Source organism: Festucalex cinctus, chromosome 21 (assembly GCF_051991245.1).
Source record: "Festucalex cinctus isolate MCC-2025b chromosome 21, RoL_Fcin_1.0, whole genome shotgun sequence".
NCBI classification, from domain to species: Eukaryota; Metazoa; Chordata; class Actinopteri; order Syngnathiformes; family Syngnathidae; genus Festucalex; species Festucalex cinctus.
Window position 1 is genome coordinate 15,761,581 of NC_135431.1, and position 17,883 is coordinate 15,779,463.

The 17,883-nt window shown below is 39.2% G+C and overlaps 1 protein-coding gene and 2 long non-coding RNA genes across 14 annotated transcripts in view; 1 reads left to right on the forward strand and 2 right to left on the reverse strand.

Annotated features, from left to right (window-relative positions):
* rgs6 (regulator of G protein signaling 6) overlaps positions 1-17,883 on the reverse strand; it is an 89,906-nt gene that overhangs the window by 30,135 nt on the left and 41,888 nt on the right. For all 12 annotated transcript variants that reach the window (XM_077510849.1, XM_077510846.1, XM_077510847.1 and 9 more), the window contains one exon: positions 1,044-1,140. In XM_077510849.1, the coding sequence (XP_077366975.1) occupies positions 1,044-1,140 (97 nt within the window). The remainder of the gene's footprint in view (positions 1-1,043; positions 1,141-17,883) is intronic.
* LOC144010510 (uncharacterized) lies at positions 7,122-9,260 on the forward strand. The gene is made up of 3 exons (XR_013281242.1): positions 7,122-7,506; positions 7,876-7,962; positions 8,044-9,260. It is a non-coding gene; the product is annotated as an uncharacterized LOC144010510 (long non-coding RNA).
* Positions 8,755-10,082, reverse strand: LOC144010509 (uncharacterized). Its single transcript, XR_013281241.1, has 3 exons — positions 9,794-10,082; positions 9,150-9,380; positions 8,755-8,879 (listed from the first exon to the last, which is right to left on the reverse strand). It is a non-coding gene; the product is annotated as an uncharacterized LOC144010509 (long non-coding RNA).

A 17,883-nucleotide genomic window follows, 5' to 3' on the forward strand; every position in this document is an offset into this window, starting at 1 on the left:
CATATTGTCGCCGCTATGTGAAAAACACTTATGTTTACTTTTTTTTCTTTTTTTCTTTTAATATTTTTGGGATGAAACTAAACGCAGACATAGTATGTGAAAAACTACTTTCTTTCTTTTTTTATGTTTTTGGGATGAAACTGAATGCAGACATGGATTCCCTTGAGTGCCTTTCCTCACAGGGTTCTTCTGTGCCCCGTCATGTTATGATTTGCGTGTGTGTCTGTGGGTACGATCATGGGGATATAGGGGGGAGGGGTGGCTTTTTCTTTTTATTGTATTATGGATGTTCTAACTGTTCAGCACTTTGAGTTGCATTTGAACTATATAAATAAAGTTTGATTGATTGAGACGTCCCAAAAATGTAAAAAATTGAAAATTAAAAAAAAAATGGAAAAAATGAACGTGTTTTTCACATAGCAGCAACAATATTGTAATAGTAATAGTGAGTTTTTTCCACTAGCATGAAACAATTTTACTGATACTGTAGTGCAATTTATGTGAAATGAAAGCACAGCTGTCAAAACAAATAAACAGGATTATTATATCATGGGGAAATGCAGCAAAACACTTCGAACCAAGGCAGACGTGCGGCACAAATAGCTCACCGGGAAATAAACACAACATTGTGGAGCGGCGACACACATGTAGACAAACACATCCACAGTGGCAGCTCCAGCGAAGCAGTCGGGGCTTGATTGTCTTGCTTAAGGGCACCTTGACAGCACGAGGACGGCATCACTCATTTGATTTCTGCGCTCACATTTTCTATTGCCAACATGTAATCATACTTTTTCCTCAAACTTCACCTTCAGCTATTTAAGTCTGATTCAGCACAAAAGAAACATGGTGGTCGCCTCCCAAAAGACACGATAAAATGCTGCTCAAACACGCTACTTGTTCTTCACTGCTTCTGTTTTAATAATATATGACCTAAAAATAAAAAACGTTTGGTGCCGAGATGGTACGATGCAAGTCGAAACAAACAGGATATGTTTTCGTTGAGGACATGAAGCTAGGGAGTCGGACAACAAACAACTTACCTGTAACAACACTGGGGATTTTGGTCATGAAGCTTTTGACTGTCCTGATGGGAACGCCCTCCGTCTCATGTTGGATTAGCGTTACAATGTCTTCAATCTGCAAATGATAACAAAACGAGAAAGAGGTCAATGTTTGTCTCTCCATTCACTCCCAAAAGGTTCTTAGTTGAACTGAATGAAAACAGTACACTATTGGGCTGAAAAGCAACTTTTGATTCAGTCGTAACTAGTTTGAGGTCTAAATTAAGGACAACATTGAGTCAGCTATCGGAAGGTGACCTACTTCCATGGAAACCTCTTGTACAGCACAACTCCTTTACAGGCATGGAAGCAAGAGTCCATAAAAAATTAGAGCAAGAATCTCCCTCGTCCTATTAAACAAAAAAAAATGTAACATCTAAAATGTGAACATTACAAAAAAAATAAAAAAAAAATAAAAGTAGTGTTAAATATTTAACAAGGCAGAACTGAAGAGCCTTGTTCTTGACTTTTAGTAAAATTACGCAGAAACGTGTTTTTGTGTACACCACTGCTTTTTCTTTTCTCTTTTTGTTTTTTTCAGTACTTATGTCAGCGAGTGGGATGTAGGATGTTGGTTGCTTTGGTTACATGAAAAAAAGAAAGAAGAAAGAGTTGCATACATATGTTTGTCTTTTTTTTCACAGAACTGAACAGAAGGATCCCATTATGTGTGTATTTATTTTAACACAACTACAGTAGAAAAACACAAAACATTTGTCAACGTCCTTTCATTTTCAGACCCTTTCAGCTATACATTCTGAATTGTGTGGGCAAGGGTCAGAAATACAGGCAACAATGCTGGGTGAAAGGTTTCACAACAAACTCCTGAACAGACAGCAAATTAAAATGTATTAAATGTACATTTTGTTGAGTGTTCTAAGCATAAGTGCAACAAAAGCACCGTGGTCGGCCAGACGTCTACAATGGATTAGCATGACAAAAACTAGCAACTAGCCAGCAACTAGCCAATTTGTAACTTTTTTTGGCTATTTAAATGTGTTAAGGTATGTAAACAATTGTTGTGGGAATGCTGAAATATGTTATTCAGATTTTTATTCGCCTCACTTTTTTTGCTGAGAAACAACTCCTACATTATACTTCCGATTTACAGCATTCAAATTTCAACTTGCTTCAAAAATTCACGCCTTCTGGGGTATATATGGCCTGATTCCACATTACTTACAGCACTCGCACAATTTAACGTTAAAGATAAACTTTTCCCCATTCATTTTCAATGGGGCTAACATTGAACTTATTCTAAATCCCACTTTCCACGCCCACTTCCATACAGACAACTGATCATCATTACCAGTGCTATTATAATGCTCAGTGGCGCACTTGGTTAAGTGTGCTGTCCACTAGCCAGGAGGTTCCGGGTTTGAATCCCACCTCCGACTGTACACTGCGAATATGTTAATTGGCAACTGAAATGCACATTGGCTTCCTTCAGATAGCTATTTTTCAAATACATACGCCATTAGCCATAAATTTGAACAAGGCAAGTTAGCTCAGTCCTGAGAGCAACTGCTTCCCCCATGGAGAACATGGGTTCAAACCCCACTTGGACAACATTTTAGTACATTCGATGGTTTGGTACCAACTGACTTTCGTATCAGGAAATGGATTATAATTAAATCCCACCTTAGACAGATTGTGGTTAAAGTTTTCCTTTTATTAATTTATCTTTCAACTTCAATGACAACTTTGTAATTTCACATAATTTATCTTTCAATTCACTTCATTAGCATTCAGCTTAGCATTCAGCTATTAGCATTCAGCTTTCAGAATTCCCACACAATTTCTCCAGAAATTGCACTTAGTTTAGTTTATATAGACAAACACCTCAGAATTTAAATGTTTTGTTTTATGCTAGCGTCCACTGCTTTAGCCTCATCATTAGCCGCTAGCATTTCCAAGAGTGATACAACTGCTTGCTTTAAACGTGCAAAAAGTGAGCATTCTGACATTTTCCAAAGTGAAGAGAGGCCAAACTAGGGTAAATCTCCAAAAGTTGCAACAGAAGGAGAATTCACGGCCATTTACATCAAGCACAGATGTTTACAGCCCGTGTGGAAAAGCCAACTGACAAGCCTTCTGTTTGGGGCGACCGTGGATATCAGACTGCTGTCATCCTTGTTAAAAGAACACATCCTGGCCGCCTGCCATTGGCTACTGAGCATTCCAATCACCATCATCATGCCATTTTTAACAAGACTTTGAATTGAGAGCGTTCCGAGGAAAGCTGGACGAATAACTGAGAACTGCAGCTGCCATATTATTATAAAGTTATTTTTTGTTGGAGTTACAAATACTTTTGACCTAGTTCTTTTTGTCTGTTTGAAGACAATTTTGGCCATATTTTTCAAGGGAGAAGAAAAAAAATCCACAAGGCTTTACAGTCAACTAAACAAAACATGAAGCCTCAATAAATGGGTGCAGATATCATTAAATATTCGCTGCATTTAACACTCTGTAGGACAGAGAAGAACGTCATATATTGCAAGAACATCCTGGCCATCTGCCACTCGCACGTCGTCAATAGTGAGGGACAAAAACATCTCGACTAACAGCAGTGATCTTATCCCAACGATGTTCCTCCAAGTTAGACATAAAAGTCACACGTAGCCACAGGAAGCACTGCCGACCCGGAGACAATGGCAATTACCCTTTTTGCTGTTTTTGCTACAAGTGACTGACAAGACCACTGTGGCTTTATTGAAGGCAGGTAGACGCCCTGCTGAGAGAAAAAATGTCAGTGCGGGCCTTCAGCGGCAAGGTTGTCTGCTTAGACATACAACTCTAACAGATCTTGACAGAAAAGAATCACAGAAGAGTAAAACGAATATTGCAACCACCGGATTGTGGAAGTACATTTTATATCAAATTCTTAAGACAAAGAAATGTTTCTTACATGCAGCTCCTCCATCTTAGATACTTCTCAAGCATTTTGAACCTTTGTGCAGCTATTTCTCAAGCTCGTCACTCCCAGGTCAAAAGTGGGAGACTGGAAAAGGTTGAGAAGGCTGTAAAGACATTTACTGTAGCTTTAAAATCTTTGCAAAGCCGAGTTCAGTTTCTGGGTATAGCAGAAAGTCTGCAATCTACGCGTTTAAGAAGACAGTCACTGATTGGAAGCTCCTTCATTTGCATCCCCTACAGTACTTTGGCTCCGACACAGTCAAGTGCTGAGACACTGATTGCATGCTCCTCACTGTCTAAAGCAGCAATCACATCTTGATTACAAAGTCAAGCTGAAGGCAAGTATCCAAGAAATTTACAGTTTTAGAAAGTTTTACCATAAGTAATGTACAATTCAGAACAATTTTGTTTGGTTCTGTGGTAGGAACCCAAAAGCGCAGACACAAATAAGAGTTTTAACACTTTATTCGCATAACATCAAAAGGCGTGGAACTAACTTGACTTGACCAGAAACAACGAGAAGGCATTGAGGAAGAGAGAAGCAGGTGGCCACCTGGACAGAGGAATAATCCGACAAAAACACACATTTCTCGGACAGCTTATATAGACAGTGAATCGATCCGATTGGTTGTGGCTAAACATGTGGGTAACAGGACTGACATGGAATTATCTGATTGGCTGTTGACTAGATAAAGAGATTAAAGATTCTTGACAACACATAGCTTAAGACCAGTTGAAACTAGATGCCGGTTACATCAGTTCAAAACAGACACTTGACCTCACAGTCATGACCCAAACATAACCCTTGCATGACCCAAACTTAACCCTGTCATGACCCAGTCATGACAAATTTTCAGTTATTGCAAAACTCACAAAATTCTAATTACCACTTTCAATGTTTTCAACGTGCAAAATTCACAACTAGAAGAGAAAAATTACAACTCCATAATATCACATGAAAACAAAAACGACAGCTTCAACACTGTTTTTAAATTCAAGTGCAACTCTGAACAAAGGATACACATACGAAAATATTAACTAGTAGCATTAGCGGTTAGCATGTCTGCCCACAGTCCAATCGAAGACTCTAAATTGAAGAAATTGTTTGTAGATGTCAATGTGGGAGTGGATTGTTGTTTGTCTACATTCCGTATGAGCCCTACGATTGACTGGTGACAAGACCTGGCGACAACAAGCTTCTAGTCTAAACTCGGCTTGGATAGGTGTCAGCTCACCCACAACCATAATGAGGACAAGCGCTAGACAATGATGTGAATGTGGCATATTTTACTCCGGCTGTGACAATGGAACTGTTTTTTTTGTTGTTGAGAAGTCAACATACAGTAGCGGTTAATTAGCTATTTGAGGCAATATGGTATGGTACACATTTTAGTTGTAGGCATTCCATAAATTCTTATATTAGGGCCGTTGCACAAAAATTACATTTATAAGACAATCTTCTTGGGTACATTGGAAATAGTGCTGTCACTATTGAATATTTTTAGAATCGATTAATCTGATTCATTTTAATTTTGCATTAAAGTGTATTGAAAAAAACATTATTTTCCCCTTCTTACTGTTTGTTAACCAGTCACTGATGGTCATTTCATACCTTGTATATATTGATTTAAAAAAAAAAAAAAGGGGGGGGATTTATGTTCCCCATTTTGTCATTGTTTTCCAAAGTCTTTCATCAAGAGCTACATAAATCAATGAACAATTACTGTTGATAACCTGAAATCAGAGGATATGGACAATTTTAAATTAAAGAACAGCTCCAAACAATTACTCGATGATTAAAAAAGTTGTCGATTGATCTGATAATCAATTATTCGATTACTTTTGACAGCTCTAATTGGAAACTTGTCAACCTTAAACTGTCTTAGTGGATGGAAACATTAGCCAAACAGGATACACCATTCACCCATGGATTATTTATTGGAGCCGAAATTACTCATTCATTCAACATCTGTCGCATCTGTCGATGCACAGTTGAGCAACTCTGGTGTCTGCAGGACTGGGAGGAACAAAGACGAGACTGACCTGAAGTGTAGTGTAAGCAGGGCTGGACCCGGCATCTGGCATACAGGGCAGATGCCCGGTGGACCGGTGTCTTATGGCACCGATGTGGTGCTATTCAATTATTATTTTCCTCCCAGAGCTAACTCGAGCTGAATCGGGTTGGGCCGATTATTTGTGCCAGTCCAGTCCTAAGAAGCGAGTCATTCTCCAGCCCTGTAAGATGCTAAAGCGAGCGTGTTTGAACAGGAACACAATGACACCCAAGTACACGCGTCAAAATTAATTGCCATTCATCCAGAGTGGGTGTAATGACTCACAGCGGAGATGGCGAACGGCCTTCCGGCAGTAAACACAGGTTTGATGTGTGAAGGTCAGACACGAGGCCCGGCTGACAGTCACCACGACGACGACATGTCTTGCTGGTTTTCAGGCCAGCGGCAGCAGGGGCGGGGCGGACTGTTAATGGAAGTGTAATGACAACAGGATGGCTTCTGCACACTTGACTGCCGATGCGGGCTCTGCCTGACAAGCGAGGCGAGATGGTCCCGGGGAAATTGATGAGACCAGTCGCTAGTTTCCGACCGCCAAATAAGTTTATGTCTCTGGGAAACAAATTGCTTCGGGGGGGTTTCTACACAGCCGATGAAAAGATGAACTACCATCATAATATTGGTGAGAAAACTAACACTTAGGATAAGAACTACTACTCTGTTTACGCTGAGTGAGTGGTGTGCTCTTTCCAGTTTATATTTCCAAAAGTAAACAGAATTGTATATATGAAAGTGTGTATCATTCAGGCATAATAATAAAAACAAACAAAAGTCTCTGGATTCTTGTTTAAAAAAAGACCAGCATATAGACGTCCACCAGTCACGCCACAATCATGTTTCTATGGCAACTTGAAGCTGAGGGATCCGCTGCCTTACACAACAGATAAGGGGCAGGAAAAGTTGACAGGATCACAAAGTCCAATATCTCACATAACAAAAAGCAAGATGGAAACGATTACTAGACCAGCTTACAATATCAACTTTGCAAAATATTTTACAATAACAACAGATGAGATTATATCAGCACGGCGTCCAATAGGTCGCTTGCACATCGTAATGCATCATGGGAGTTTTTCCTTCGGGCGCCATATTGGGTGTCCGCCGGTTCACAAGGTACACTCGCGAGTTACACGGTAGAGCTTATCAACCTGATGTAATTTTCGCAGTATTTTCACGATTTACCGGAAGATCAAAAACAACGATACAGGCAGAAGGTGTCTCTGTGTGGCGGGATTGATTCTAATTACGTCCTGACCAAGGGTGATTTTTTTTTTGACGGAGAAAGCTTGCTGGCCAAATGTGACATCTCTGGACATCTTTCCCTACCTCGTGTTGACAACATGCTCCATAACACGCCAACAAATCCCTGGAGGCTTACAATTATTTTGTAAGCGGGTGGATACAGAGTGTAAACTTTAACATCGCATCAGAAGAAACTGTTGCTGTTGCACGTAAGTAAACCACATGGTGTTGGTAATTCTGCACACAAAAATGTTGATTTGTTCTCAGGCTTCCTGTTATCATTGTGTTTACATGCACAGCTAGGTTTACCTGATGTGGTTTTTCTAATCATTTTATAACAGGCAAGTATGGCAGAGCGTATAAGAATAAAAAGTAACTATGCACAGCCTCCCCGTGGCTTAATTAAATTTAATGCTACCCTTTCACTAGTTACATGTTACTTAATCAACTTATTCTAAATGGTTAAGGTTAACCACTCTCAGAGGACGTATTTTTAGTTTCAGTTTCCAGTACAATAAAACGTGTTCATGGTAACTACTGAGCATACTGACAGCTTTTCTTATGATCTCACGGTTAAGGAGGCTGTCACAACACCCAATTTCTGTCTGGTGCCAGATGGCAACAATTCCCATCACTTGTCACGACAACACCAATAGTATTACCAGGTATGTATGGCTTTACTTTTTGTAGTTTCTTATTTAATTCTATGTTTCATATTTTCATTACAATGTTTGTAATATTTTCAGATTCAGGCACAGATGAGTTTAACTGGACGGACTTCTGCGACTTTGTGGTGTGGACAAAGTGTGATTGAGCGAGTCCACCCAGATCGCTCGTTTTGGCCAGTTGGAAAAGCCAGAGTTTTTTTTCCCCAAAATCCCCTCCTTACCTGAACTGCTCGGGAGAGCATTTACTAGATCAGCAGTGGACTTCCAGTGTTCCTGCTCAGCCGCTGTCACCTACCACTTGCTCATGTACTTCAAAGATGCGGAATAAAGTAGTTTTTTGTGCTGCAGCAGATTGTAAAATCAAATGATATCACTTGAAGTGTGCCAATCTAGACTGCCAAAAGGACAGTGGTTTTGTGACAAGTGTGAAACAAGGATTATTGGGAAAACTGTAACACAGTACTGGTACTTGTCTTACATTAAACAAATTTAAAAGAGAGCAACTTTTTCCTCTGTACATAGCATAATGAAAGTCATTGCGTACCCCATCAACATTACATCATACCGTCATCAGGATGGTAGGCACCTGTGCTAAAATAAACTACATTAATTAACAGTTCAATTTTTAACCCTGAAATTACTACATCTAATCATTATTCACTTCATTTTTTGTGCTTTTAGAAATAATAGAGATTTATGCCATTACTTTAAGAGGGACCATATTGCACATTGAGTCAAATCCTGTCATTTGTATTATGTATAGCTTTGTAAACAAACCCAACAATAGAATTTGTATAAACGCTGCCTTTATTAGCGCCAAACAAACAGTCGCATGTTGTCCTCCTCCAATGCTTTGATGCTCGCCTTCGTTTCCATCATGTCATTGGCAATCAAGTCGGTGTGGCATGAGATCCCTAAAGAAAAAAATAAAGAAAAAATCACAAAAAATACGGTACCAGTAATAGGTTTAATATAGTACAGTAGTATAGTTTTTTTGTCAGTGTAAAAGAAATGTACACATTTTGTTGCATTTTTTAATGTATGAACATTGCTACAGGCAAATACTTATTTCTATAAACACTTCCAAATGTCTCTAAACTATAAGGTGCGTGTACACACACAAACAAACACATACATTCACTCATGCATACAATATATCATGTAATGAATTCTGAGTGGCATACCAGAGTCAATGATGTCAGCAGTACTTGAGGGTACAGGTTACTGGAGCCATCTGGCTGCATAACTGCAACAATATCTGCCACTTCGAGTCGTCTTTTCTTTGCTTGTCTCTCCTGTGCACGTTCATATCTTGGCACCGACTGGGCTGAGACATAGATGTTGTCACTTGGGACCCAACTTTAATGTTGGAGCCCAGTCGGGATGATTGGACAGAAAAACGGGCGCAGGGCGACCTGTTAACATAAACAAATATATAAACAAATAAAATATGGAAAGACTGGTTATTTTTGCCGCAGTAGGGTGGCCGTGAATAAGTTCTTTAGCATGATGTGTAGGTTACCGGGGGTCTGTTTTCTTGCATCAGCCCCTTCTGTCTCTTTTTTTCCAAGTTTACATTTTGCCACCAAAAAACATGTTATCGGCATTAAGAGCCCAAGACTAATCAATCCAATTTCAGCAGTAAACACTTTGCACTGGCACTACTTGGGTGAAAATGTTCGATGTTAGCTTTCGGCTAACGTCCGCTAGCCAGCTTGTACTACCGAACTTGCTTGCTCATGAATCCAAAACATAAGCAACTTGCCCATATATGGGCGGTCGAAACGTTATTAATCCTCATGCATTAAATAAAGGTAAACAAGCTTACCGCTCACAAAGTGATCGCTGCACACACGAGCCCAAAGTAACGACTTCCCTCCGGAGTCCGCACTCCTCTGTCTCCAGGCCCTGGTTCCTAATTATTTTCGGAATTCGGAAAAAAGACCGACCATTTTCCCCCTTGGCTTTGTTCGAACAGCCAACGACGCAGCAACAATGTACAATTTTAAACGCAGAAAACAAACGTGATAGATACGTGTTAGACCGAATCGCTACGTAAATGGAGGCCACCCAGCATGGCGACTACGAGAAATCCGAGGCGGAAGTGACGACATGTGCAAGCGACCTATTGTGGGGCACTACCAAGAACACAATCGCAACTGGGCATTAAGGAGAGACCGATTATCTGCCAGGCTGATTATCATGCTGATATTCAGCATATCGACGAATATCGTATCAGCCTTTTTTTAACAATCTGATACCCAATAATGGAGCCAATTAATGTTGACTTTAGGTAACTATTTATATTAACTAGGTGTGTCAAAATGTTCCTTTAACGCCACAATTATTATTATTTATTTTTTTAACGTGCAATCAATGACTGCCCCTTACTTAGCCTCTACTGGGGGAATTCCAGTCACAATGAGTCCACATCAAAATTTTGCAGTAATAAATGTAATAATAATGCATTTATTTGTGGAGACTGGGATCAAGTTGTATTTTACAATAAAAAAAACAAACAAGTTACTTCAGATTAATATGAAAAGAAAAATGCACGGAGCTGTCACCAATGTCTTACAAATGTAAGTATGCCATCTTGTGGCAGAAAAATAACCTCAACACAAATCAATATCACACTCCTTTTTGACAGTACATCTTTTTAATTTTAACTAAATTTTATAAATTATTATGAAATAAATGTATCAATGACTAAACGATGCAGCTATATTTATGAGTTTAGCATTTTTTATTAGATAGTTTTGTATGAAAACTTGAAAAATTTTGCTGTACATTAATAACATATAAAAATGTGTGTTTAATGGCGAGTTAACTATTTAAGTCATGTGATTAATTACGATTAAAAATGTAATTCCCTAATATTTACATTTGTATTCATATATCAAGTACTGTAATCTGGATCTCAGAAATGAAATGTGTTCCCCTTACGAGTGTATATTTAATGCAGCATATTTTCCTCAATGGTCTTGCACATCCATCATTCCGTCGTTCGCCGTCACAGCGCCAAACAATACCGTTACTTTCTGACACGGAATGAATTCTAACTCGGTGGCAGGCTGTTGGCAGCGAGGCAGCTTATTACTGGCTTGTCAAGTCAAGGTTCGTGTCCAATCACGGGCCTGGCAGAACAGGTGCCGTAACGCCACGATTGAGTTCTATCAAAAAAAAAAAAAAAAAAAAGCTGTCCGTCTGCAATTAAATATGTTATTTTAAAATTGATTTCAGAACATGGACGCGCAATTTATATGACAAATAGGTCATAAAGCTGATAGAAAGCTTTGGACTGCCTGTCGGGCTCAGAGCAGAGCAGCTGAAGAGAAGACGAATATGAATTGAGGGCAAACATTCCCTGGGCAATAATCGACGGAGGCGAGTTTTCGTCGCTCCCGGCGGCGAGGGGCATCGTAACGCCGCTGACCCGCCGTCTCAAAAGACATCCACACCTGGCAGAATGCGAGTAATCATCACGCCGGGCGGGTGGCTGACGATTTGCTCTCCGTTTCTGCCTGCAGCAAAGTGTGTCGTTACCGTGAAATCGAATAACATTGGGGAAGCGTGTTCCTTTAATGAAACGATGAATCTTTCCGTCTTCATTTGTAATAATTATCCCAGCTAAATGTGTCATGGTGGCTTCTTGTTCAGCTTCCTCACGTCTCACTTTCAGGCTGGCAAATGGAGAAGAACCTCCAAGGTCGAACGTGTTCCAAGACACGAGACGACCGCCATTTAATTGGATTTGGAAGAAAATGGGAGAATAATAACTGCTTCACAGTTTCTGCTCCGGTCTTCCAGTTTGCACGTTGTCCCCTGTTGTGTTATTTTTGCACAGTTTATCACATTCTGCAAAATTACGAGTTAATTGAAGACTCAAAATTGTCTAAATGTGAGGAAGAATGGTTACTGTAAAATCCCTTAAAAACATTTTTCCCCTTCTACACTCGTGCATATAATGGCTGTAAAAATTAGTGGGTTAACTTTGAGTTAAAGTTCCTTTAACGCAACTATTTATTTATTTATTTATTTATTTATTTATTTTTCAAATGTGTGATTAATGACCACACGTTACTTGGAAAGCCTGTACTGGAGAAATTCCAGTCACGTGCGCACGTCAAAATTTAGTAGGACGTAATCAATTTAATAATGCATATATTTATCTGGGGTCAAGTTGTATTTTACCATTTAAAAAAAAAATGTACAGAATTTCACAAAAAATATGAAAAGAAAAACGCACTGAGCTGTCACCAGCATCTTACAAATGCAATTATGCCATCTAGTGGCAGAAAATGACCTCAACACAAATCAATGAAACACTTTTCTTTTTTCAATTTTATGAATCATGAAATTATTGTATCAATGGCTAAAAGATGCAGCCATATTTCTATTTAATAGTATGAAAACTTAAAAATATAAAAATATACAAATATTTTATTCTACATTTCATTGTACATTTAGAAGATATAAAATCTATCGAAGTCATGCGATTAATTACGATTTAAAAAAACTTTAATCGCCTGACAGACCTAGTATGTAGGAACTTTTTGTTTGTATATAGTGAACATAGTTCCATTTTTAGCAATTCTGTCATTTTTTTTGGGGGGGGGGGGGGGGGGGGAAATGGAGACTCAAAGGTCAGCGTGTCCAATCGTGCGCTCTCTCTAGAAGATTACGCAACAAAAGCAAAGTGTTCCATCCTCTAAGGTCCAATTAGAGCGGAGCTGTGCGAGCCCCGTTAACAACACTACCTCGCTGAAATACAACTGCAACACTCGACACAGAGGATTGATTCCACTTCATGACAAACCGCTTCAAGTGGACTAAGGTGTGCTAAATAGAATTGACGAGTTTGTTTATTTACTGTTTGACCTTTGAGATGGCAACCAGAAACTTCATGTGGTAAAAGGCCACGCTCAAAAAAGAAATGTCTTATGCATATGCACTATATTTGTGTTGATATTAGCATTAGAGAAATAGTAAACAATACATAAAATATTGACACCTTATATTGACCTTCCAGTCTGTATATGTTACCTTTGGGTCAAATGCTTCAGAACACCGATGTTGACTATCATAGTTATGCAGATGACACACAACTGTATTTATCTATGTCCCCAAATGACAGCAGTTCTATTAACGCATTGTGTCATTCTCTAGAGCAAGTTAACAACTGGATGAACCAAAATTTCCTTCAGCTGAACGAAAACAAAACAGAGCTCATTGTTTTCGGCAATAAAGAAAAGAGGATTGCTGTTAAAAAACAGCTTGAGTCACTGTCTTTAGAAACTAAAGACCAAGTTCGAAATCTTGGGGTACTAATAGACTCAGATCTGACCTTCAGCAATCATATTAAATTCATCACTAAAACAGCCTTTTACCAGCTGAAAAACATATCCAGACTGAAGGACTGCATGCTTCAAGCAGACCAAGAGAAGCTTATCCATGCTTTTATCTCCAGCAGACTAGATTACTGTAACGGTCTTCTGACTGGACTCTCTCAAAAGAACATGAGACAATTGCAGCTCATTCAGAACGCTGCAGCTCGAGTTCTGACCAAAACAAGGAGATCAGAACATATTACTCCAGTACTTAAGGATTTACACTGGCTCCCTGTCAGCTGTAGAATCGATTTTAAAGTTCTGCTACTCGTCTATAAATCACTAAATGGTTTGGGTCCTGAATATATCCAAGAAATGCTGATTGAGTACAAACCCAGCAGGGCTCTGAGATCGACAGACTTGGGCCAACTAGTGGAACCCAGAGTTCGAAGCAAACATGGTGAAGCTGCATTTAGCTATTATGCTGCACACAGATGGAATAGGCTACCAACAGAAGTGAAGTCAGCCCCGAGTGTAAATGCTTTCAAATCCAGGTTAAAAACTTTGATTTTTTTCTTATACCTTTGATTAGGGACTTTTAAACAGCTTTAATTAAGTGTTTTTGTTTTTTGTTTTTTGTTTTTAATAATATTAATTATATATATTAATATATTAATATTATTTTAAACTTCCTTATGGTAAATGTTTTAAAGTTTGTTGAATAATGTTTGAAGATTGTTATTGTATGGCTTTTTTTGTTTTTTTTGTTTTTTGTTTTGTTTTTTTTAGTAAATTTTGTAACCTATTTTAATTTTTTATTTTTTATTTTTTTTCCTCTGAATGTTAACTACTGTTTTTTTATGCTTATGTGTTGTCTTTCCTTGTGTAAAGCACATTGAGTTGCCTTGTGTATGAAATGTGCTATACAAATAAACTTGCCTTGCCTTCTTAAAATAATCACAGTCATTTTTTCCCCCAGGTTTTTCAGAAAACACAAAAAAATGAACTATTTGTATCATGAGGAGACCTCGGCAAAAAAAAATAAAAAAAAAATAACAGGCAATTATTTTAAGAGGGTGACAATGCTTGCTACAAAACATAAAACAACTAACCAGAAAAAAAAAATCTGTAATGAATACTGAAGGTTTAAAGCAATTTGAAATGGACTTTTTGCACCCTGGAATTAGCATCATGCCATCACCCTAGCCAAAATAGATCAATTGATCTATTTACTTGGACTGCCGTAATAAAATGTCCAAGAGCGAATGCTGCAAGGCTGTCATGACTGTGTTATGTTTGGGGCAAGTGTCTGATTTCAACTGATGCAATCAGCATGTAACCAGCAACTAGTTTCAACTAGTCAGAAGCTATGTGATGTCAGAAGCTATGTGACGTCAGGAATCTTTAATCTCTTGATCTGGTCAGAACCAATCAGTTTTACCCGCGTGTCAGTCAGCATCGAATCAGAGAAATCCATGTCAGTCCTGTTTTCAGCGACCTATCAGGGTTACCCACATGTCTGGCCACAGCCAATCAGATCCATTCGCTGTCTATATAAGTCTGACAGAAGTGTGTTTTCGCCGAATTATTCTTCTGTTCGTCTGTGCACCTCCACAGCCCAAATTAGCTCCACGTTTCTTGATCCTTGATACATTCTCGTTGTTTCTGGTCTCGTCGTGAGTGCGTTCCGCGTATACAAGGATTGTTATGTGAATAAAGTGTTCAAATCTTATTTGTGTCTGCATTTTTGGGATCCAATTCCAGAGCCTAACAAATGTTCTTAAATCACATCAAGCTTCTCCCAATTTAGATGCCAATGCATTTAAAAAAAAATAAAAATAAAATAAAAAAATCAAATAAAATAAAATAAAATAAAAAGCAATGCTGGAATTTATAGATCAATACGCTGCCTGTGAGATGGCGGTTCATCCATATTTGCCATCGCTTTATTTAAACATGATAATGCAGTGGCGATCCGTCCTAGTAAGCTATTAAGCAGCGCTTGCCCGACCTCTTCAAAATAACATCATTGAAAATATTTCTGTCAGTGTCCTCTAAAATACAAAACCATATTTCTACTGTTTTGGTCTTAAATTCCTGTATATTTTGTCCTGTTTTCCTTTCGGGGTGCGGAGAAGTCGACAGTTTGTGTCGTGCATACACAATGAGAAATCAATTGTGTTAGTTCCGTGAACGTTGTTTCCGGTACATGCGGCTTTTGAATGGCAAAAAAGCTGTCGGTCACGCAGCCTATTTGACAACATGCATGCGCAAAATTGGCTTACTTGGCTTGTTCTGTGGTCAACAGTCATTGTTCAGTTCAAGTTCATCGCTGAATCCCAATGAGTGCCCTTTTCCCGGAGAACTTTTGAGGAACGGAAGTGTCACGAACTAAGTGGGGTTGCCATTTATGTTGAGCACTATTATGTCTGACTGTTAGTGAACGCAATACAGGTCTCACGGGAGGGAGGGGAGGAGGCGTTCAGTTCAGTTAACGTTGTTGTTGTTGTTGTACTTTTTTTCCTGCTAGCATTGAGAGCTGTTGTACTGTGCTGGTTATATTGTAACTAGACTGGCTAGCATTCAGTGGCTTTGCGTCCTGGAGATAGAGGGCCGGCAATTGCCAGATTTCATGCCTGAGGAGGCGCTAGTGTTCCTGGCTGTGCTCCGCGGTCCTCTCGCCCGCTCCAGGATTGCTCCAGTGAAAACATCATTTTAAATGGTCGTCCTACTGGAGTAATCATCACGAAAACGGGGACGAATTTCTTTCCTCACGTTCAAGAAAGGACATACGAGAAGCATCAGTGGCTAGGTGGCTGTCCAAATAGGTCAGTAAACTTTATTGCTGGTTGAAATCTCTTGTGGCTTTTCTGCGATGTCATTTTTTCCCTTCTCCCGGGTTGAGTTTACATCATGGTCATGAGCCATTTCTGAATACTGTAAATTCCAACGAATTGGCAAATTGTGATTTTGTCATTTCATGCACAACAGAACTGGTTACAATGCAGTGCGTGCGTATCAACCTGCATCAGTCCTGAATATTTCCGCTTTAATTTTATACCTACACAGCAGTATAAAATAATATTTAATATTGAAATTACTAATAAAAATACCCCAAAAATTCAATATTCAAAAAAATTCAATATGTCCACTCAAAAAAAGTCACCGCTCACCACTGTGATAATGTTTTTTACGGCAGGGCTTTTCAAACGCCCACAGCAGCAACAGTGACCATAAACTCAAGTAGGGTGAGAATTACATTCAGAACAAATACGTCAACATTAGTGTGAAGTGAACACAGAAATGGCCGCCTCAGCACTTTTCCCGCTTCGTTCATATGATGGTGCCTATTTGTACAACAGTGCATTATCTTGGATAAATAAGTTTGAAACACCGGAAGGCTTTTTAAAAATGGTCCCGCCGAGAAATCTGTATTTGCATCATGCTCACGAGCTTCGGCTCCAAAAGATGGACGCAGCAAGGCAAAGTAATAGACAGCTCCATCTTTCTGGCGGTGAAACAAATGAACTCGGAGGCAATCCAATTATTGGCGTTAGTATTCAAGGTAGACTGGAGAGAGCTCATATATCTGCCTCGCGGTCCAGGAGCGCCATCGATTGCTCCGATGGCCCCCCGGGACCTTCTGCCTGATAGATGGAGAGGCCACACATTAAGTCCTCCAGCACTCTTTCTTGACCGACCGGGCTCCAGGACAGGCCTATTTATTGAAGACGTATCCATTGGTATTGCCACTGCGGAGACTGTAGCGCTGCCAGAACTTTTAAGTCATTCGCGATGGCCGTCTGGCTCATACGAGTGCGCACTTTGGCGACAAACACGCCGCAGTGGACGTGAGAGCCACTCCGCAAAAACGGGCAAGTGAGGAGGCTCTTGTCCAAGAAGTGGACGTTTGAAAGCCGAAAAGCGTCAAACAGCTGCCAGCGAGAGAGCGTTGACACTTGAGACGACCCACCCGCCGCTCATTAACAAGTTAGGCTGTGATTTAATAACTGGCATGCAGCAACAACATGACCGGCGGGTCACATGCAAGCCAGCTGCACGGTTTGTCACAGTTTCAAAAGTTCATTAGGGGAAAAAAAAAAGAACACTGAAGTCAGAGCGGCAGACAAAATAGGGGGCTAAAATAAGAGTTATATTGATCCTAAGGGCACACTTAAAAGACATTTGGAAATGCTTGATATCTAAAGTTTTGTCAAGTTTGAGAAGGCTAACCTGGACTAGATTTTCTATTAAAGCAAAACATCACTAAAAATTCATATAAATCATTCATGCAAGTGGTTTAATACGAAACAAGAAAAAAATAATTGCTTACACGTTTACACAGAGGGTTTATTAAAAAAAACAAAAAAACTATAATAACCGATTTAAAACGAAGGAAAAAAATGATACATAAAAAAATAAAATAAAATGTATTTATTTATCATTTATAGCTCTAACTCAATATGCTTCACAAGTACAACATTTTAAAGCAGTTACCAACAGAGTTAAAAGGATTTAAAAAGGAAAGAAATATAGCTTGTGAAGTGCAAGAAAAAGATTTTGGAAAACATGATTTTAAAAATGCTTT